At 33.0% G+C, this 23,380-nt stretch overlaps 1 protein-coding gene and 1 long non-coding RNA gene across 2 annotated transcripts; one reads left to right on the forward strand and one right to left on the reverse strand.

Annotated features, from left to right (window-relative positions):
- On the forward strand, positions 1-976 carry LOC127724619 (uncharacterized). Its single transcript, XR_007992608.1, has 2 exons — positions 1-307; positions 712-976. It is a non-coding gene; the product is annotated as an uncharacterized LOC127724619 (long non-coding RNA).
- A 1,697-nt stretch (positions 977-2,673) lies between these two features.
- LOC127724575 (uncharacterized) lies at positions 2,674-16,395 on the reverse strand. Its single transcript, XM_052231575.1, has 5 exons — positions 13,302-16,395; positions 11,282-11,436; positions 10,356-10,582; positions 8,388-8,477; positions 2,674-4,527 (listed from the first exon to the last, which is right to left on the reverse strand). Exons 1-5 carry the CDS (start codon positions 16,327-16,329, stop codon positions 4,221-4,223), a joined length of 3,807 nt encoding a protein of 1,268 aa, XP_052087535.1. The 5' UTR covers positions 16,330-16,395; the 3' UTR covers positions 2,674-4,220.
- Between the last annotated feature and the right edge of the window lie 6,985 nt (positions 16,396-23,380).

A 23,380-nucleotide genomic window follows, 5' to 3' on the forward strand; every position in this document is an offset into this window, starting at 1 on the left:
CATACAAGAGTGCACACGCTGAAATGTCTCGCCTTCTTTACTAATCATTGATATTATGTTGATAGTCCTAAATATAAAGCTTTATTACAACTGTCACATAAACTTAACATTAACCAAGTAAACTAAACATTGACCATTGAACCATGAAAATGAGGTCAAGGTCAGATGAACCATGCTAGGCAGGCATGTACAGCTAACAATTCTTCCATACAACAAATATAGTTGACCTATTGCTTATAGTTTAAGAAAAACAGACCAAAACACAAAAACTTAACACTGAGCAATGAACCTTGAAAATGAGGTCAAGGTCAAATAAAACCTGCGTGACTGCCAAATAGATCATAAAATATTTCCATACACCAAATATAGTTGAACTATTGCATATAGTATTAGAAAAAAAGACCAAAACTCAAACAAGAGTGCACACGCTGAAATGTCTCGCCTTCTTTACTAATCATTGATATTATGTTGATAGTCCTAAATATAAAGCTTTATTACAACTGTCACATAAACTTAACATTAACCAAGTAAACTAAACATTGACCAATGAACTATGAAAATGAGGTCAAGGTCAGATGAACCATGCTAGGCAGGCATGTACAGCTAACAATTCTTCCATACAACAAATAGAGTTGACCTATTGCTTATAGTTTAAGAAAAACAGACCAAAACACAAAAACTTAACACTGAGCAATGAACCTTGAAAATGAGGTCAAATAAAACCTGCGTGACTGCCAAATAGATCATAAAATATTTCCATACACCAAATATAGTTGAACTATTGCATACAGTATAAGAAAAACAGACCAAAACACAAAAACTTAACTATAACCACTGAACCATGAAAATGAGGTCAAGGTCAGATGACACCTGCCAGTTGGACATGTACACCTTACAGTCCTTCCATACACCAAATATACTAGACCTATTGCTTATAGTATCTGAGATATGGACTTGACCACCAAAACTTAACCTTGTTCATTGATCCATGAAATGAGGTCGAGGTCAAGTGAAAACTGTCTGACGGGCATGAGGACCTTGCAAGGTACGCACATACCAAATATAGTTGAACTATTGCACATAGTATTAGAAAAAAAGACCAAAACTCAAAAACTTAACTTTGACCACTGAACCATGAAAATAAGGTCAAGGTCAGATGACACCTGCCCGCTAGACATGTACACCTTACAATCATTCCATACACCAAATATAGTAGACCTATGGCATACAGTATAAGAAAAACAGACCAAAACACAAAAACTTAACTATAACCACTGAACCATGAAAATGAGGTCAAGGTCAGATGACACCTGCCAGTTGGACATGTACACCTTACAGTCCTTCCATACACCGAATATACTAGACCTATTGCTTATAGTATCTGAGATATGGACTTGACCACCAAAACTTAACCTTGTTCATTGATCCATGAAATGAGGTCGAGGTCAAGTGAAAACTGTCTGACGGGCATGAGGACCTTGCAAGGTACGCACATACCAAATATAGTTGAACTATTGCACATAGTATTAGAAAAAAAGACCAAAACTCAAAAACTTAACTTTGACCACTGAACCATGAAAATAAGGTCAAGGTCAGATGACACCTGCCCGCTAGACATGTACACCTTACAATCATTCCATACACCAAATATAGTAGACCTATGGCATACAGTATAAGAAAAACAGACCAAAACACAAAAACTTAACTATAACCACTGAACCATGAAAATGAGGTCAAGGTCAGATGACACCTGCCAGTTGGACATGTACACCTTACAGTCCTTCCATACACCGAATATACTAGACCTATTGCTTATAGTATCTGAGATATGGACTTGACCACCAAAACTTAACCTTGTTCATTGATCCATGAAATGAGGTCGAGGTCAAGTGAAAACTGTCTGACGGGCATGAGGACCTTGCAAGGTACGCACATACCAAATATAGTTGAACTATTGCACATAGTATTAGAAAAAAAGACCAAAACTCAAAAACTTAACTTTGACCACTGAACCATGAAAATGAGGTCAAGGTCAGATGACACCTGCCCGCTAGACATGTACACCTTACAATCATTCCATACACCAAATATAGTAGACCTATGGCATACAGTATAAGAAATACAGACCAAAACACAAAAACTTAACTATAACCACTGAACCATGAAAATGAGGTCAAGGTCAGATGACACCTGCCAGTTGGACATGTACACCTTACAGTCCTTCCATACACCGAATATACAAGACCTATTGCTTATAGTATCTGAGATATGGACTTGACCACCAAAACTTAACCTTGTTCACTGATCCATGAAATGAGGTCGAGGTCAAGTGAAAACTGTCTGACGGGCATGAGGACCTTGCAAGGTACGCACATACCAAATATAGTTATCCTATTACTTATAATAAGAGAGAATCTAACATTACAAAAAATCTGAACTTTTTTTTCAAGTAGTCACTGAACCATGAAAATGAGGTCAAGGACATTTGACATGTGACTGACGGAAACTTCGTAACATGAGGAATCCATATACAAAGTATGAAGCATCCAGACCTTCCACCTTCAAAAATATAAAGCTTTTAAGAAGTTAGCTAACGCCGCCGCCGCCGCCGTAGCCGCCGCCGGATCACTATCCCTATGTCGAGCTTTCTGCGACAAAAGTCGCAGGCTCGACAAAAACTATATACCCACATAATTATTCAATTCATTATATTATAAAATTCATTCTTATATCACAGAAGTAAAAAAAAATAGAACCATAATACCTCTAGAGAGATCACTTCAACATTTAAAGAACTCAAAATGAACTAATCTTATTACATGAATTTTTTCAGGCTATTTGAACTGATGAGAAAAGCTCATACTGGCCATACAAACCAGGTGTGCTGAAAAAAACCCTACTTTTCTTGCCAATTTATAACAATTATTGGCTGTGAGATGAGGCTAAATTATTTTGGTGATTTCAAAATAAAATCAAACTACAAAATCTGCTTGATGTAATGAAAATTTCTGATATTTAGCATTTGCTAAGATTTCTTAAATATAAAAAAAAAACACCATGAGACAGGTTTTTAACAAAAAGACAGGTGTCTGCAAAGGTCAAACTTTTAGTCAAAATGCTCTGTTAAAAAAGTCCTTAAATGGTCCTTATGGTCTGGTCCTATACCTTGTCAATATGATAACTAAACTCCCCATGATTCAAACCATTGGTTTTCAGTAGCATATGCTCATAAACATTAAATAAGCAAGGAATTCCTAGTATTATGGATTTCTTAATTTTCCGTGATTGTCAAATTTTGAGGATACAAAATTTTGCAGCTTCAATATTAGCACTTTAGTAGTGATTAAAATGATTATTTTTTTGTGTATATATATAGTATTCAAATATGTGGTATCTCTTTAGCTAATCATGAAATCTACAAAAGGTTGGTGTCAATGAGTATTAACAAATCTAAATCAAAGGGCCATAACTCTATGCAGTTTTTCTCATCAAGTTTTGTTTGCAAGTTGGGCCTAGGAAGGTGTACTTAAATCTTTCCCATGGTTAAGTCTTTGTACAATGCTTTTTAATGGACAGCAAAACGTTTGAATAGGTTAAATTTTGCAATAAAATGCTTACCACCAAAATAGCAAAATTTAGTTGTGCATTACCAGCTATATGGTATCGTTATAGCCAAATATGTAAAGGACAAAAAGACCTATCTTTTGGAAATGCAACTATTTTAAAGATGATAAAAATTTAAGTACCCCTATGATTTATTCAGAGCTACCCTATATTAACTCAGGACTAAAAGCAGGGTATAAAACCAAATATCTATCAAATCAAGTTTGATGCATAAAAACTAAAATATAAACTTTGTCAGGTGAGTTACAACCTTATTTAAGGATGTTCGCTCCTCTTTTGTTTTTTAATTTTTGCCAGATATTCGGAATCCTCTGGTTTTATCCATTTAGTGCTATTAAAAAAATTTCCCCCGCTAACCCCTACTTTTCTTTTCATAATTTTATTACATGCAGCTTAAAAGGCCATAATTGAAAATCTTATAAAATCTTTGTTATTTTTTCATAGTCTTTTAAAAAAAAAAGGTGCCAATGTTAATTGTATGTTTACCAAAAATGTCTACTTTCACAGTGCTAAACTATAAATTGTAAGTAATGATTTGCATGCTTTAAAAAATAATTTGTAATATACTGTATACAAGGAGCAGACTGCACTGAAACCTATGCAATCTTCTTGATATAAATTCCCGACAAAATTCCAGGCATGCAATCATCAACTTCCACCCCCTGATTAAATATTCCTCTCTTGTTGTCATATGTCCACCACATGTTATGAATATTAATTCTCACTGTGAAATGCTGGTCATGCCAAAAGCTCAATGCATGAATCTGGTAATGTGACTCACCAACACAGAACTGACTAAGCATGTCCTTCACATTTGCCTTTGGAACTCTGCCTTGGGAGGCATTTATGTATATAAAAGTGGATTCAATACTTCTTACAGTTCGTTTAATACCTGGTGGTATCCTGTAAATAAATTATGAAATAATCTTAATAGCATTTACAAGTAAAGACAAAAACAATATAAGAGTGTTTGGTTTATTGATTTTCTGAACATTATGCTGAAATATTACTTATTACAAAAAAAGATCAGACAGTTACAACACCATACCACACCATCCACCAACACCGACTCCTTTGAAAATAAATGAAGAATTCGTCCACAGTTGCCCCCACTTGTAAATATACAGCAAGTTCTGCAATTTTTCAATAAAGGGACATAACTCAAGAACGGTGAAAGTGACACCATCCAAATCCATACTAGATCTGTGTTTGGAGGTAATACTTATTGTGCATAAGTTTCATATCATTTGGTTGAGGCAAACTAAAGTAAGAGAACTAAAACTAATGTTGAGAGGTATATATGTTACAGTGAATTTGTATAATCACGGATTATGTAGAATCCCTGATTTTTCAGGGATTATGTAGAATCACCAAAATCATTAGTGATTATATATAATCCCTGAAAATGACCAGTGATTTTACATAATCACTGAACATTAATTTTTATATAATTATTCTACAAATTCCCTAGTATGATTTCAGGGATTATCAATAATTCAAAGATCCTGTGTTTGATAAAAATTAAATAAAGATAACTTGTCATTTGTGTTTTCTTATTCCTTGAAAGTTTAAGTGAACAGTAAGTATTTAAATTGTTTAAAGGCTCCTACCATCTCTTATATTTCATATAGATTACACTCTTTACATCCTTATACATTAACATAGGATTGGGGCTGGTGGGAATAGATCTAAAAAAATAACAAAACTTAAATATCTGACGATGATATGCAATCTATTTAATTTCAAGTTCATCATGGTTTACCAAGATCATTTATATGACAAAAAAATGTTCAAACTGTAAATCCACAGTGCATTTTATTTGTAGTAAAACAAATGGTGAGGAAGGTTATGAAACATCTGTGTGTATTTTGTGTTCAAATGAACAAGAAATTCAAACTGAGAGAACTGACGCAACTAAATGTATAGAAAAATTTGTGAGGGTTCCGCGGAACCCAGTGTCTCGCCTACTTTTGCTGTTGTCTATGTTTTCAGTGTGATAGGATAATGCACATGATAGATTAATTTAACAGTTACTGAAATGGTTTATGTATTTAATAAATGTTTTAAAAACTGTAACTGCAGACTGAATGTAATGTAAGCTGGAAAAAAAATAAGTCCATTTATAAGTAATGTACGGATAAACAGGAAGTAAGTTGTTTTTAAATTTCTTTCTAGATACTAGCTTTTGATCATAAACAAGTTTCTGTCCAAGATTGGTACAAATCCAGGATAGTTTAAGAAAGTTATTTTTTTAAACTTTAACCACAGAGTGAATGTAATGTTTGTTTTTTAAAATATTGTGCTTAATATTTTAATATTATATGCTTCAGTCAGGGGTACTACATGTACAAGTAATCTTTATTTACTTGAAGAAGTAAATAAAATAAACTTATATAAGTTAATTATATTGTTTGAATAATCTCCCCTTAATTTTCTCAAAAATTTACTTGTATAAATAAATTTTTTTTACAATCCCACAAAAATTCTCAAGTTTTGAGATGTAAAAACATGCCTTTAACAATTTTTCTCAGGTTAGCTCATAATTTTTTATTAGAGTTCAATGTTTCATCTCATTAATTCAACAAAGAAACTGATTGCGCAAAGATCTTAAGTATTTGCCAAGGCCTTCAAAAATTGCCCCTTGGGGGCTTGTAAATGAGCAGTGTTCTGAAGATAACAGACAAATGAGATTTTCATTGTCCATGAAATTACACTTAAATGATTAGTAAAGATATCTGCAAAGGACAGACAATCAAAAATTCTATTAGAGCAAAGAAGTCCTAAGAATTCAAGAAAAGAAGATAGGATGACTTTTTTACTTGTATAAGTAAACAAATCTGAATGTCTAAGGGACATAACTAACCCCAATTTTTTTTACCTATACAAGTAAATAAAATACACTTGTATAAGTATCCTACAAATTTACTTATATAAGTATATTAATATTTACTTCAAGTAAATAAAAATTACTTCTACAAGTAGTACCCTTGACTGTGCTTAATAATTTAGTATATTGTTCCTAACATTTTGATATGTTGTGCATAAGATTTTAATGTATTCGAGGTTATCATTTTAACATATTGTGCTTTACATTTTACAATCTATATGTTTATAATGATTTTTTAATATGATTTTAAAGAATGAATTATTTAACTTTTATTCATTTTCTATATAAATGAAACTAATTCTTCATTTCAGTTATTCTGTATAAACCCCGACATTTTTTCTAGTGATTATACATAATCCCTGAAAATTTTAGAGATTATATATAATCCCTAAACTAACCGATTCTACATAATCCCTGAACATTTTAGGGATTCTACATAATCATTGATTATACAAATTCACTGTAACATATAAACGTACAGATGGACAAGGGTAAAACTTAATGCCCCCTCTGCTGCAGCAAGGGCAAAAAATATACCTGACAAATAAGTAAATTTTATTTGATCCACACATACTTCGAATCAACAATAGATATAAACTTAAGAGAGCACTTACAACCGACTATAATATATGATTGATTTTTGGTGTTTAAAACCACTTTCAGCACTATTACCTATTTTGTGGCCTTCAGTTTTTATTTGCGGAGGAAAGAGGAGTACCTGGAGAGAACCACCAACCTTTGGCAGGAAAACAGAAGTTTCAGTCAATAGGTCATGACTTAGGAGGTGGGGTCAGTTAATATCCATGGAAATGAGATGTGCCAATGCTTATATATAAATACAATTTAATACTAAATATCATTGACTTACTATTAGTGATTAATCTTAAACTTCCAAACTTCATCCAAAAGACTATGAGTTAGGGGACATGGCCAAATGATCTCCATGGAAATGAGACTTGCAAAAGTTTTACAAATGCATACTAACTATCATTGACTAACCATTAGTGGTTCCCCTTATACTGACCTATTCACAAACTTAATTGTTGCTGATGCCAGACATTTTTGTTGATCTTGCAATGCTGAAAATTTTGGTGTTTGCAGTTTCTACAGTTACTACCTATATAGCTATCTAATATTGTTTTCAATATTAATGGCAAAAACTAAAATTATTCAAAAATCGTTTTATGGCAATAACTCCTAAAGCAAATGTAAAGGGATACATCAAATAATTTTGGTGGCAATGGGAAGAAGGAACATTTTTGTAGATCTTAATATTCTGAGCATTTTTGTCTCTTTAAGAATTTCTTTATCTATTATGATTTTTAAAATATTAGATGCATTTTTACCAGTATGTTGTATTTTAGCCATGGTGGCCATGCCATGTTGGTTGATTGGCAGGAACAAAAAACACAAAAAGTAGAAATAATATTAATACTTCTGAATAATACTGTAAATTCAGAAATTATTGCGAGGTTTTTTATTAATGGGAATAATGCGACTGGTTAAGTATCGCAATATTAGATGCATTTTTACCAGTATGTTGTATTTTAGCCATGGTGGTCATGTTGGTTGATTGTCAGGAACAAAAAACACAAAAAGTAGAAATAACATTAATACTTCTGAATAATACTGTAAACTCAGAAATTATTGCGAGGTTTTTTATTATTGGGAATAATGCGACTGGTTGAGTATCGCAATAATAACTTGCATTCTTACATCTGATACAAAGATATGTATGCCAATTTTCCCGAAATCGCAATAATAAATCTCTCATTTTTTTCCATTTTTAAAAATGGCAATAATAAATGCATGCAATTATATTCTGAATTTACAGTAACCTTAATAAATACAATTCTTTGTCCTTCCTTAATATTACCTCTGACAATTACTGCAAGGTTCTTCTTTCCCCATCAGATGTTGGTTCAGATAATGTCCTACAGATGTTGAAGTCAAGGTTCCTTGGTACCTGAAACAAGATACACATTATTCTCATTTCAATATTAGAGAATGGGCTGTCTACAAATTTTGTTTTCCTTTTTTCGAGGTATAACATATTAATACCGTTTTTTTCCTATATTATCCTGTATATTATCCTGTGGCGTTTAAAAGTTTGTTTCCTTTATGAAAGAGCATTCTATATTTATTTTCTATCAATTGTTTTGGCTTGTAAAAATTTCCAGAGAAGTTCCAATGTCCCTTAAACAAGAGCAGCTGATAAGATCTGGAAAAGACAGCAAATTATGGAATACAGTTAACCTCAAGAGTTTTTGCAACAAAAATAATAATCAGCAATTGTACTATAACATCAAAATCAATTAAAACTGCTATGTTTTAGTCCTGTTTTTTAATTGTTTGACCATGGAATGAATGCTTAAATCATTGCCTTGATATTAAGAAGGATAGTAAGTGCTCATCAAATTCTGTATGTCTGCCCTGTGCCCATGTTAGGAGCCTGTAATTTAGTGGTGTCTGTCAAATTTGTTTTCCAATTATTGTTTTTACATAAATCTGGTGGTTGGTTTTCTTGTTTAAAAGAAATTGTTCTACGTCAAGGCCTTTCAATGCTTAACTATACAGTATGTGTTTTGCTGATCGTTAAAGGCCATATGGTGCCTTTAGTTGTTTATATCCACTGATCCACATCATTTGGACTTAAAAGTTACCATCTCATTAGTAATAAATCTTATTTTTATATTTACAACAGTTTATTGGATTAAAGTAATCTTTTTTTTTCTATTTTCAATTGAAAGACTTTGTTAAGTAAATCTTAACATATTATCGTGTAAAGAAAAAGGTAACAAAATGAATATTTCCATAACCAGGATTATAAATACATGAAGAATTACACAAGAATTAAAACACAAGGTAATTATGTTTAGGAAAGATGAGGTACTAGTCAAGTGTGTAGTTGTTAATAGGGGTCATGGTCTTATAGTGAAACGAATCAAATCCATACTTTTTCCTAAACTGAGAGAGATTTGCTTGATCTATTTTACATCTAACCAACTGCTATCAGGTTCTGAGAGCATTTATCCTGTATTAAAAATTGCATACAAATAAATTTAACATTTTGAACAGTGTAAAAATATTGCTGTTATCTAGCAATTAAATATTGAAACTTAAAACATGTTAAATATCATAGACGTTCAGTTTTTTTATTTCCCAATTGTTAAATTTGAAGGCATTTATACTGCTTAAAATCAAGGGAAAAAAAATAACTCTGACATAAACAGTAACTTCTATAATACTTCCTACTCAATATAGAATAATACACTGTAACCAGGATAATGTATGTGTATACAATATGAATATCACAGTTACAACCCATATGGCATATATTAATAGCTGAACATATCATGGCCTAGAGTATAGACATGATAATGTCACTTTAAAAGTTTAGCATCCAGTGTGATACGAAATTTATCCACTCGAGACAGTTAAATTTTATAATTTAAAACGCGAGGCTCGCCGAGTTTTTAAATATTTAAAATTTAACTGTTGAGAGTGGATAAATATTGTATTACACAAGATTTGGTGGTGGAATCTGTTTCTCTAATGATTTTTAAACAATATGCAGGCAAACTTATTCCTTCTTTTCAAATGATCTGCAAAAAGATGTGTTCTTTTTATGAGACGTCATCAGACATGGTCACCTTTTTTCATGACGCCACAATAGGAAATTCAGAGGAAAGCAAGAAAACTTGACGTCATAATCAAATTTTGACCAATGAATAACTGAGATCAAACGAACCAAACATTGATTAAATAAAAATAATCAGCAGGTCAAGAAAAGGATAAATCGGGTAAGAATTAGAGAAACAACTTTAATCAATTTTGGTCTTACTTTATAATCAGTGAAGATTCAATCATTCTTGAGTTGATCACTGGGCATTCTTGGTTGGAACAAGTCGTCATTATCTCAGTCTTTGTATCTCCAATTATGGCTGATATAACATGTGCCTCGCTATGAATGTCTCCAACATCTCCATGCTTTTCCAAAACCATTTGTCTGATATCAGCAGTTACACTACCATAATTGTGCTGAAGATAATTTCTGACTATTTCCAACACCTGATGAACATGATGAATAATACAGAATTCAAATGCGAAAACAGTGCAAATAAAACATGTTAAAAATAATCTAATCACGGATAAACAAAGATATTAGGTATATGTCAACATGAGATAAATCAAAAACCATCAGTCTACATAGTTTCCGATAATAAACAGGTGTCCATATTGTGTTATTTTCATTTTGTATTTTGCTATATACAGTGGCAGATCCAGGGGGCATTTCATGGTTTGGAATCAACACCCCCCCCCCCCCCTTTACTTGGTTTAGATGTTCTGTTTCAACTGATTTGTCCACAACTTCATTGTTAACTATCCTAACCAAAAATCATATTAATTTCGCACTCACCATCAATTTTCTAGCTTATACCATGTTATACAGGACAGATGAATTGACAGAAGCACAATCCAAATTTGACAAGGTCCAGGACTATCACACATGGCAGGACAAAATATCTACAGGGCAAAATAGTTTTACACAATAGATTGACTACAAGTTACATACCATATGTCTAGCTGGTAATCACTTCTGGAAAAGCTAACTTTCACACAAAATTTCATTATGGACAAAATAATCATATATCCTATCGAAGATACCCACTGACAAAAGAACATGATGAACATAATCTATTTGGTGGAGCTATACTTTCATTGTTATTTGTGTTGTCTCAAATAATCAATATCCATAATTCAACTTACATGTACCTGTGCTCCTGTGGCACCCATTGTTCTGAAATAGTCAAGAATGAATCGATTCTGCAGAACAGCTGATGTAAGAACAGTTGTTACTGTGTCTGGGGAACACATATCAGGTCTATCTTGTCCAGCCAATGGTGTCCTTTGAAGTTGAGATCCTAGGTAAGAAAAAAAAATTGTTAACAAATAATATTTTCAAAATGTTTGTTCTGAAATGGAAGATTGTTGAATTTTTGTAAAATTTCATGAAGTCGGGGATTTTTAAATCACTTATTTAAGTAGCAAAATCGAAGTTTTGTCACAAATTGTGATTTTGTAGTTTTACCAAAATTTTAAACACATAGATTTAGATAATATCTTTTCATTAGTAAAATTGAAAAAAATGAACATTTTGCTTCTTTTAAGCAGCAAGGTTTATGCCTTTGATGCAATCATTTAGCTGCAAATTCTATTTTAGTTGAAAAAATGCTATAAAAATGGCTTTACATAATGGATTGATAATAATTGTTCAACATTTCTTACCGATATAACATGTAACTTTTATTATTCTTCCCTTAGTTTATTTATTTTGTATTCAAAATTATTTATTTTGTAAAAATATTTCCTTTCTCTATTGGTACTGTACAGGTATACCTAACAACAAAATTATTTTCATTTACCTGTGTTTAAAGTTATTGCAAATGGATGGTATTTTTGTTCGAGCATATTGTTTTTCTTTAATTGTTTAACATTTCTTACCGATATAACATGTTACTTTTATTATTCTTCCCTTAGTTTATTTATTTTGTATTTACATTGTGTCATAGGTCAAATTTATTTGTTCAGTGTATGTTCAATGGTGTTAATATGTCCTTTGATTGAGTTAAGCTATTTCAGTTGATATTTTATAGTGTGTTTTTCTATGATGTGATGTTACACTATTGTTTCAGAAAAAGGGTGAAGGTTTGGTACCATTAAAACGTTTAAACCCGCTGCATTTGTTTGCAACTGTCCTAAGTCAGGAATCTGATGTTCAGTAGTTGTCGTTTGTTGATGTGTGGTTCATAAGTGTTTCTCGTTTCTCTTTTTTTATATAGATTAGACCGTTGGTTTTCCCGTTTGAATGGTTTTACACTAGTAATTTTTTGGGGCCCTTTATAGCTTACTGTTCGGTGTGAGCCAAGGCTCCGTGTTGAAGACCTTACTGTGACCTATAATATTTTACTTTTATAAATTTTGACTTGGATGGAGAGTTGTCTCATTGGCACTCATACCACATCTTCTTATATCTAATTGATACTTTCTTAACAGATTTTTCCCAGCAGTGGGAGTATTTTTCCTGTAAAATTCAAGGTTTCATCTTATAGATTATGTAATAAAATTCTACTGTTCGCGATCAAAATTTCACTGTTCAGGGGGTGTTGAAATTAGTGGGGGTATTTGAAATAATGATACTTAAAGAAGTGATTTTTTGGAAGGAAATTGAGGTATGATACTTAAACAAGTGATTTTTATGTCATTATCCTAGATTTAGTACAAGGTCATCACCTGACATGACCCGGTCATCCTATCAACACAGATGTTGGTTCTGATAATTTTAGCAACATAATTAGTCCCTGGATCATTAGTATTCTATATTTAAAGCTACAATAAAATTAAATCACTTAGTCTAGTGATGAATTTGTACTACTTAAATAGGTGATTATTAAAGAAAGACAACTCTTACTTCCAACCTTTATGGACATAATGTTACTTGAATCAGTGATTTAGAAAATCACTCATTTAAGTAAGTCCCCTGACTGTTGACTAATTTATTGATGTCTGAAAAACTTTACCCTTAAATTGAACCCAACTAAAAACTTGGTAAACTCAGTCCATTAATCAATAAACTACTAAGGTACTGATGTCTGACTATCTAACTCTGATTAAGTGTTCTAGTTTTTGTTCACTGTACATACTAGTTTTTTCAGTTTATTTTAAAACAGTCATGAATTTAGGCTACTTTCCATACCAAAGGTAAATAGCAATACTAAAATAATCTTACCATTTTGATGTATATGTTCTTGAATAAGGTCTGCCAGATGATTAGCTCCCAATGGTTGGTCTTCAATTCTGACAGGATCTGACTCAATAACCCTTGATGCTTGATTGCCTCTTCCTTGTCTAGAGTTTCTTGTTTCTTGGATGTGTGGCATAGTAGCCAAAGTGTTGTTATCAGATCTTGCATCTGCTGATGAGTTACTGGAAATAATATGAGTGCTTAAACCAGAAGTTCTCAGGTTAGTTCCATGTCCTGATGCAGCAGTCATGCTATATGCTTCTTGAACTCTCTGTTCTGTTCTGGCAGAAACATTCATCATATTTGCAGTTCTTTGTACTGTTTCATCTACCATTCTATAAGTTCCTCTAGAACTGCTGTGAACTGTAGTAGAAGTATTCATACTGGTAGCATTTGCAGTTACTTGTGATGTTTCAGCAGCCATTCTATAGGTTCTTCTAGTACTGCTATACTGTGAACCTGTAGCAGAAATATTCATACTGGTAGCATTTGCAGTTACTTGTGATGTTTCAGCAGCCATTCTATAGGTTCCTCTAGTACTGCTATACTGTGAACCTGTAGCAGAAGTATTCATACTGGTAGCATTTGCAGTTACTTGTGATGTTTCAGCAGCTATTCTATAGGTTCCTCTAGTACTGCTATACTGTGAACCTGTAGTAGAAGTATTCATACTGGTAGTACTTGCAGTTACTTGTGATGTTTCAGCAGCCATTCTATAGGTTCCTCTAGTACTGCTATACTGTGAACCTGTAGCAGAAGTATTTATACTGGTAGCATTTGCAGTTACTTGTGATGTTTCAGCAGCCATTCTATAGGTTCCTCTAGTACTGCTATACTGTGAACCTGTAGCAGAAGTATTCATACTGGTAGCATTTACAGTTAGTTGTGATGTTTCAGCAGCCATTCTATAGGTTCCTCTAGTACTGCTATACTGTGAACCTGTAGTAGAAGTATTCATACTGGTAGTACTTGCAGTTCTTTGTACCATTACACCTTTGGCAATAATGTTCATTGTGTTTTCAGTACTCTGCACTATTCCAGTATTCAAGGCATAAGTTTCTCTTGAACCATTACACTGTATACCTCTGTCAGTAGGGCTCAAAGTAATTGCAGGACTAAGGGTAGTTTCAGCAGTCATATTATCTTCTGTTATAGGATGCACCCTTCTGGGTGTCATATTCAAAATATCTGCATGTGCATCTTGAGCATGTGCACCTTGAACATGTGCATTTTGAGCATGTGAAGATTGAGCATATGCAGCTTGAGTATATGCAGCTTGAGCATGTGCACCTTGAACATGTGCAGCTTGAGCATGCGATGTTAACTCATTATGATCATGATCCTCTTCCTCTGATTCATAATAGATGGTTACTAGTCCTCGTGAATGTACATCATTTATATCAACTGGAGGAATTAAATATTCTGGTTCAACCCTGATGACTGGGTTAGCAATTATATCGAACTGGTAATAAAATTGTTCAAATAAAAACTTGTATGTTTCCTTCTGATATTTGTTTTCATGCATCTTATTTGTGAAGGAATACTGAAATGCATAAGTGGAATCTCTTACAAAAAATTCATGAACCGCATACTTTATTTCTCCTGTTAAGTGATCATAATACCAACTATTGTAGCTGAAGAATTCCTTAACCTGGGATTCCAGGCTGAAGTGATCAGGCCTGAAATTCTGCCTACAGCTGGCATTCATTAAGACCTCATGCCATTCATACCTGCAATAGTTTGTTGAATAATATTCATTGCTGTAAATTACTTCCTCTATTACTATTGTTCTCTTCAGTATATAATAATTCATTGTAGAATGTTCCGACAACATTATGTAATTCATTTCAGTCTTCAGTTGTTGGTTGTAGTGGTTTCTATTCCTTTTCAATGACTTTTCTGCATGTGTTACAACAAGTTGTTGATTGGATTTATTGTCAGACAACAGTTTGTTACTGGTTTTGATTTGAGACACTGCTTCAGTGATATCTGTAACATCCCTTCCCTCCTCCTCACTACAACTAGCATTTTTGCAGCTTATATCTCCTGAAGTTATCTGCAGTTCTTTGCCAACCAAATAATCCTTGTTTCTATTGTCAACTCCTGAGGTCTCCAGTTCAGTTTTACACAAATCCTGACTAATACTTTCAACTTCCGAGGTCTCCTGTTCTGTTTTACACAAATCCTGACTAATACTTTCAACTTCCGAGGTCTCCTGTTCTGTTTTACACAAATCCTGACTAATACTTTCAACTTCCGAGGTCTCCTGTTCTGTTTTACACAAATCCTGACTAATACTTTCAACTTCCGAGGTCTCCTGTTCTGTTTTACACAAATCCTGACTAATACTTTCAACTTCCGAGGTCTCCTGTTCTGTTTTACACAAATCCTGACTAATACTTTCAACTTCCAGGGTCTTCTGTCCTGTTTTACACAAATCCTGACTAATACTTTCAACTTCCGAGGTCTCCTGTTCTGTTTTACACAAATCCTGACTAATACTTTCAACTTCCGAGGTCTCCTGTTGTGTTATACACAAATCCTGACTGATACTTTCAACTCCTGAGGTCTTCAATACTTCTTCCTCATGCTCATGGCTATATCTTGCGTCCCTTGTTACTGTGACTGTTTTATATTCCCTTTCAACATTTTCTAGGCTATCATGTGGGAAACTTTTGCAAATTTTATAAAATGGAGATAGGTTGTAGTTGGGTAAATCGGTGTCCAGATCAATGAGATCTGATGGTTGAGATGACAATATTTTCACATCTGTGCCAGGCTGGGCAATGGGTATTGATTCATCAAGATGAATATTCACAGCTGAACTCCTTAGGGGACTGTCTTCCTGGGCTTTACTTCCGCCATTGTTCTGAACAGTTTTACAGAAATGGTCAGTACTCTCCTCCCTGCCTTCATAGTCAGTATCAGACATGCATTTTTCTAATTTTCTTTCATGACTTTTTTCTTTCTTTTCAATACTGCCAGACGCTTCACCATCATTATTAGTGTTCATTGTCTTGTTAATACTAATAATAATGCTCAATGTTTGGAGTTACCAGTATCCATGTTCTTTGTTAATCGAGCAATCTGCAATTAAAAAATTTGTCTCTTCTATAAACAATGAAAAAAATAATTACAATAATCATAGAAGTAAAATTTAATCCAAATATGAAAAAAATGAAATGTACATGAAGATGATCATAACTTGTATGTACTAGTAGCTTACCAAGGTTTAGTTATAACTACTGCCACAGTCAATTCTAATAAAGTGGTCAATACTGGTAGATTGAAATTTTCATGGTGGTCTTTACTATATATAAATAAATGGAGAATGTGTCCCCATGGACACAGATGATGCCCCCATTTGCATACAACATTATAAAGGGATATAACTCAAGAACGATAAAAGTGACGCTACCCAAATTTCTACTTAAACTGAATTTTGTGGTAATAAGCATTGTGTATAAGTTTCATAACATTTGGTTGAGGCAACTTAAGTAAGAATTAAAATTGGAGTTATCTTCCTTTTTCTATAATAGTAGTTGGTTAAAATTAATTTTTAAAATTGGAGTTATCTTCCTTTGTCCATAATTGTAGTTGATTCAACTTCAATTATGGACAAAGGAAGATAACTCCAATTTTAAAAATTAATTTTAACAATAACATCATTGATAGTTTTAAAACAGATATTAGATTCCTATTTTTCCATCTGTAAAGGAGCATAACTCTAGAAAGGTTGAAGTGACACCACCAAAATTCAAACTTGATCTGTATTTTGTGGTAATAAGCATTGTGTATAAGTTTAATAACATTGGGTTGAGGCAAACTAATGTAAGAAAACGGAAACAAAAAATTCAGCATTTTTTTAATTTGTAAAGGGGCATAACTCAACAACGGTAATTGTCACGCCACCAAAATTCCAACTTGATATGTGTTTTGTAGTAATAAGCATTTTGTAAAGGTTTCATAAAATTTGGTTGAAGCAAACTAAAGTTAGAGAATGGAATCCAACTTTGGGACGTACGTACGTACAGACGGACAAGGGTGAAACTTAATGCCCCCTCCTCTACGGCAGGGGCATAATAAAAGTGATGCTACCCAAATTTGTACTTGATCTGAGTTTTGTGGTAATAAGTATTGTGTATAGGTTTCATAATGTTTGGTTGGGGCAAACTTAAGTTACAGAATGGAAACTAAAAATTTTGCAATTTTTCGATTTATAAAGGGGCATAACTTGATAATGGTTAAAGTGACGCCACCAAAATTCAACTTGATCTGTGTTTTGTAGTAATGAGCATTGTGTATAAGTTTCATAACATTTGGTTGAGGCAACTTAAGTTAGAGAACGGAAACTAAAAATTTTGAAATTTTTTCATTTATAAAGCATAACTCTAGAACCGTTAGAGGGACGCTACCAAAATTCAAACTTGATCTGTATTATGTGGTAATAAGCATTGTGTATAAGTTTCATACCGTTTGGTTGAGGCAAACTTAAGTTAGAGAACGGAAACTAAAAATTTTGCAATTTTTCCATTAATAAAGGGGCATAACTCTAGAACGGTTAAAGTGACGCCACCAAAATTCAAACTTGATCTGTGTTTTGTGGTAATAAGCATTGTGTATAAGTTTCATAACATTTGGTTGAGGCAAACTCAAGTTAGAGAACGGAAACCAATGTTGGGACGTACGGACGGACAAGGGTAAAACGTAATGCCCCCTCCGCTACGTCAGGGGCATAATACAAGTGATGCTACCCAAATTTGAACTTGATCTGAGTTTTGTGGTAATAAGTATTGTGTATAGGTTTCATAATGTTTGGTTGAGGCAAACTTAAGTTACAGAACGGAAACTACAAATTTTACAATTTTTCAATTTATTAAGAGGCATAACTCGATAATGGTTAAAGTGAGGCCACCAAAATTCAACTTGATCTGTGTTTTGTAGTAATGAGCATTGTGTATAAGTTTCATAACATTTGGTTGAGGCAACTTAAGTTAGAGAACGGAAACTAAAAATTTTGCAATTTTTTCCTATTTATAAAGGGGCATAACTCGAAAAATGGTTAAAGTGACCCCACCAAAATTCAAATTGATCTGTGTTTTGTGGTTATAAGCATTTTGTATAAGTTTCATAACATTTGGTAGAGGCAAACTTAAGTTATAGAACGGAAATAAAAAAAATTGTAATTTTTTCATTTACAAATCATAACTCTAGAACGATTAGAGTGACGCTACCAAAATTCGAACTTGATCTGTTTTATGTGGTAAAAAGCATTTGTGTATAAGTTTCATAACGTTTGGTTGAGGCAAACTTAAGTTACAGAACGGAAACTAAAAATTTTGCAGTTTTTCTTTTTATAAAGGGGCATAACTTGATAATGGTTAAAGTGACGCCACCAAAATTCAACCTGATCTGTGTTTTGTAGTAATGAGCATTGTGTATAAGTTTTATAACATTTGGTTGAGGCAACTTAAGTTAGAGAACTGAAACTAAACATTTTGCATTTTTTTTCCCATTTATAAAGGGGCATAACTCGAGAATGGTTAAAGTGACTCAACCAAAGTCAAACTTGATCTGTGTTTTGTCTTAATAAGCATTGTGTATATATAAGTTTCATAACATTTGGTAGAGGCAAACTTAAGTTAGAGAAAGGAAACTAAAAATTTTGTTATTTTTTCATTTATAAAGCATAACTCTAGAACGGTTAGAGTGACGCTACGAAAATTCAAACTTGATCTGTATTATGTGGTAATAAGCATTGTGTACAAGTTTCATAACATTTGGTTGAGGCAAAGCCCATACCGCAGAGTCAGCTATAAAAGGCCCCGAAATGACAAATGTAAACAATTCAACGAGAAAACTGACGGCCTAATTTACAACAAAAAATGAACCAAAAACAAATATGTAACACATCAACAAACGACAACCACTGAATTACAGGCTCCTGACTTGGGACAGGCACATACATACAGATTGTGGCGGGGTTAAACAAGTTAGCGGGATCCCCACCCTTCCCCTAACCTGGGACAGTAGTGTAACATTACAACATAAGAACGAACTATAAAAATCAGTTGAAAAAGTCTTAACTCATCAGATGGATACAAATAGAAATACTACACAGAGTGGACATGGCCGGGTACTTGTATATCCCAACAACAAAAAGACATTACGTACAATTCTGAGAGTACTATGAATTCTAGTATAAAAAGACAAGAATAGATAAGCAATGATATTAGAGAAATTATTTAAAACCTGATATCAGTTTAAAAGAAATGAAAGATAATGGTGTATTTTGTGAAGGGTAAGATACTTAATAGTAACTTAGCCATAAGCTGTTAAAGTCATATGAAACTTCAAATAAAAAAAAATGATGCATATGTTTTTTATAACAAAATGGTTAGTGTTTATTATAAAACATATGAATATATACTTTTTTCTCAAGAAAATTCTATAATTTGTCCAAATTTAGAAGAAATTTACTTTTTTTTCATTGTTTGTTATATGCAGTGAACTCAGCATGACCTTTCTCATAAAAATTTGGTGATCGCAATACGCATGGATCTGTCATTGAAATAAACTATTATCTTATTGTACATGTTATACACGTGCTTAATATTCATGCTTCTTTGTTGATTGTTTACAAAGGTGACAATCGGTAAACTACAGCTTCAAAACACGACAATTAATTAGCTGCCATATTTTCACATCATAACACACCAACAGAATTTTTTTTTGGACGATTATATGATATGGATATGCATGATATGGTATGATTTCCAATGAGACAACTCTCCACAAGAGACCAAATGACACAGAAATTAACAACTATAGGTCACCGTATGGCCTTCAACAAATGAGCAAAGCCCATACCACATAGTCAACTAATTTACAATAATTACATTACATGTATTTTTTATTTTAATACGTTATTTATATTGGCTAACAGTAATTTTGCGTCATTCTGAAATAAATACCCATTTCAAAATGAAATGTAACATTCTAAATTGTTCTAGATGACACGAGCTTCCACAATAAAGTGAACACTGTCAGGTAAATAAAAGCAAAATGTGATAGAAATTGTGTTTTTATGATTTTAGCAAAAAAAATGTTATTATAAGTATTGAATGCTTCTTTTTATAGTAATTTCGTAGGGTTGTAAAAGTGTTGACAAAGTGCACATTTTTGGAATGAAGCGCTTCTGCTAATAAAAACACTGGGGTGTACCTTGAAAACAGGATATACCACACTTTTCCTGACTTCAGCCCAACCTGTTAATATAGTTTTAAAACAAAAAGTACTGATTTTCTTTTTAGCTCACCATGGCCAAAGGGCCCAATGTAAGCTTATGCCATCACTTGGCGTCCGTCGTCGTACATCGTCTGTCATCGTCATCTTCTACATAAACTATTTCAAAAATCTTCTCCTCTGAAACTACTGGGCCAAATACCTTCAAACTTTAACTGAGTATTCCTTAGGGTATCTAATTTTCAAATTGTATCCAAAGTTTTGGCCCCAAAATATAGCAGTTTTACAAAATTGTTAAAATGTAAACTTTTAGCTATACTTCTGCTACATAATTATGGGCTGTTTTTGACAATACAATGCACATATATCGGGTACTACATGTAGCATCATAAAGTCATGCTAAATTACTGAAATATTCACAATTTTAGCAAATTTGAGTTAACTTTCAGATGGTTTCCATCTTAAATGGAAGTGGCCGCATTTGTGTTCATTCTTAATATTTAAATGTAAGTTGTATTTGATAATAATACATGACATATATAAAGGTTGAGAGTGAACACGGATGCGGCCACTTTCATTTTTGACAAAAACAATCTGAAAGTGATATGTTATGGCATATTTGATAGATTTTGCATATTTCAGCTTGAATTTGAGCGTCTTTAATGACTAAATCAGTTGAAATCTTTCACATAAACTAATTGAATCGACTGAAGTAGACACTTAAGTGTTTAAAAAGTGTCCAAAATCTTTCATCAGATGAACCTGAAATTTGAGGCCAAAATCGGCCCTTACCGCACCTACTCCTTTGACATGGGTTAAAAATGTTAAATAGGTCAAGATCTATCAGCCATGAAACTTTCAGACGAACCGAACAACCCATTGTTGGGTTGCTGCCACTAAATTTCTAATTTTAAGGAAATTTTTCCGTTTTTGGTGATTATCTTGAATATTATTAATGTAAAGATAGAGATAAAATGTAAACAGCAATATATAATGTTCAGCAAAGTAAGATCCACAAAAAAGTTTATATGACCAAAATTGTCAATTGACCCCTTAAGGAGTTATTGCCCTTTAAAGACAATTTTACACAATTTGTTCACCATGTTTGCTTACATTTAAAAATCTTCTCCTCTGAAACTACTGGGCTTAATACATCTAAACTTCAACTGAATGTTACTTAAGATATCTAGTTTAAAAATTGTATCCGAAGTTTTGCTCCATAAACAAACATCGCTGCCATGGCTAAAATAGAACATAGGGGTCAAATGCAGTTTTTGGCTTATATCTCAAAAACTAAACTAAAGCATTTAGAGCAAAGCTGACATGGGGTAAAGATGTTTAAAAGGTCAAGATCTATTACCCTGAAATTTTCAGACGAACCGAACAACCCATTCATGCCATTGTTAGGTTGCTACCACTAAATTGGTAATTTTAAGGAAATTTTGCAGTTTTTGGTGATTATCTTGAATATTATTGAAGATAAGGCCTCACCAATTTAATTCTTGTTCGACAGACCCGCCCACACATTATTTTTTCTAAATAGAAATTTTTTTTTTTTTAATATTCCCGCTTCCCGCACCCAGAAAAGTATTCCTGTGTATTTCCCGCGCCATTTTTTGTTGTTGTAAACATTAAAAAGATATTAACATTGGTTTCCTTCCCCTTATTTACATTCCCCTGCAAAATCATGCTGATTTTCGTTGTTAGAATAAAGTAGGCAGAAGGAGAAGTGTTGCCTTCACCTGCAATATTGTTTGCCTGCGGAACAACAATATCCATTCCTGCTGCATGTTTATGCACCTGTCCTGAGTCAGGAGCCTGTTGTTCAATAGTTGTCGTTTGTTGGTGTGATTCATAGGTATTTCTCCATTTGTATATGGATTACATTGTTGGTTTTCCTGTTTGAATTGTTTAACAAAAGTCATTTTGGGGTCCTTTATAGCTTGCTGTTTGGTCTGGGCCAAAGCCCTGTGTTGAAGGCCGTACTATGACCTGTAATTGTATTAACTTTAAATACATTATCAGGTGGGGAACAACCCTCCAAATTAATAATTTCTTAAATGAGGGACTGTCCCTCAGACAAGGGGTCATTTTACTGTTGTAGAAAAGAAAAAAGAAAAACTTACGATTTTTTAACTTAATAGATATAGGAAGATGTGGTATGAGTGCCAATGAGACAACTCTCTTTCCAAGTTACAATTTATAAAAGTAAACCATTATAGGTCAAGGTACGGCCTTAAACATGTTAATTGGGGAAAAATTCATCATATTTAACACAACTTTTCTAAAAGAGGAGTCAACTTATTTTTAATAGTAAAGAAGATATATTAAAGTCAAGGAATATTACAAAATTCTTGGACATGTGTTGACATATAATACCAGATAGATGTGTAGTTCTTTGGGATAAGGTTCAAATAATATAAATATGTGCCCTTTTGTACTAAAAAGTGATTTTTACAAAATAAATGTGGATTGTGTCCACAATTGTGGACACAGATGATGCCCCCGCTTGCATTTCATATAGTTATACAGGGACATACATGTAACTGAAGAACGGTAAAAGTGAGGCTACCAAAATTTGAACTTGATCTGAGTTTTGTGGTAACAAGCATTGTGTGTAAGTCTCATAACATTTGGTTGAGGCTAACTTAAGTAGAGAACAGAAACGAAAAATTCAGCAATTTTTCTATTTGTAAACACGCATAACTCTAGAAAGGTTGTGTATAAGTTTTATAACATTTGATTGAGACAAACTAAAGTTAGAGAACGGAAATGAAAAAATTCAGCAATTTTTATGTTTATAAAGGGACATAACTCAA

This window comes from Mytilus californianus, unplaced genomic scaffold (assembly GCF_021869535.1).
Source record: "Mytilus californianus isolate M0D057914Y unplaced genomic scaffold, xbMytCali1.0.p SCAF_14, whole genome shotgun sequence".
In the NCBI taxonomy this organism is placed as follows: Eukaryota; Metazoa; Mollusca; class Bivalvia; order Mytilida; family Mytilidae; genus Mytilus; species Mytilus californianus.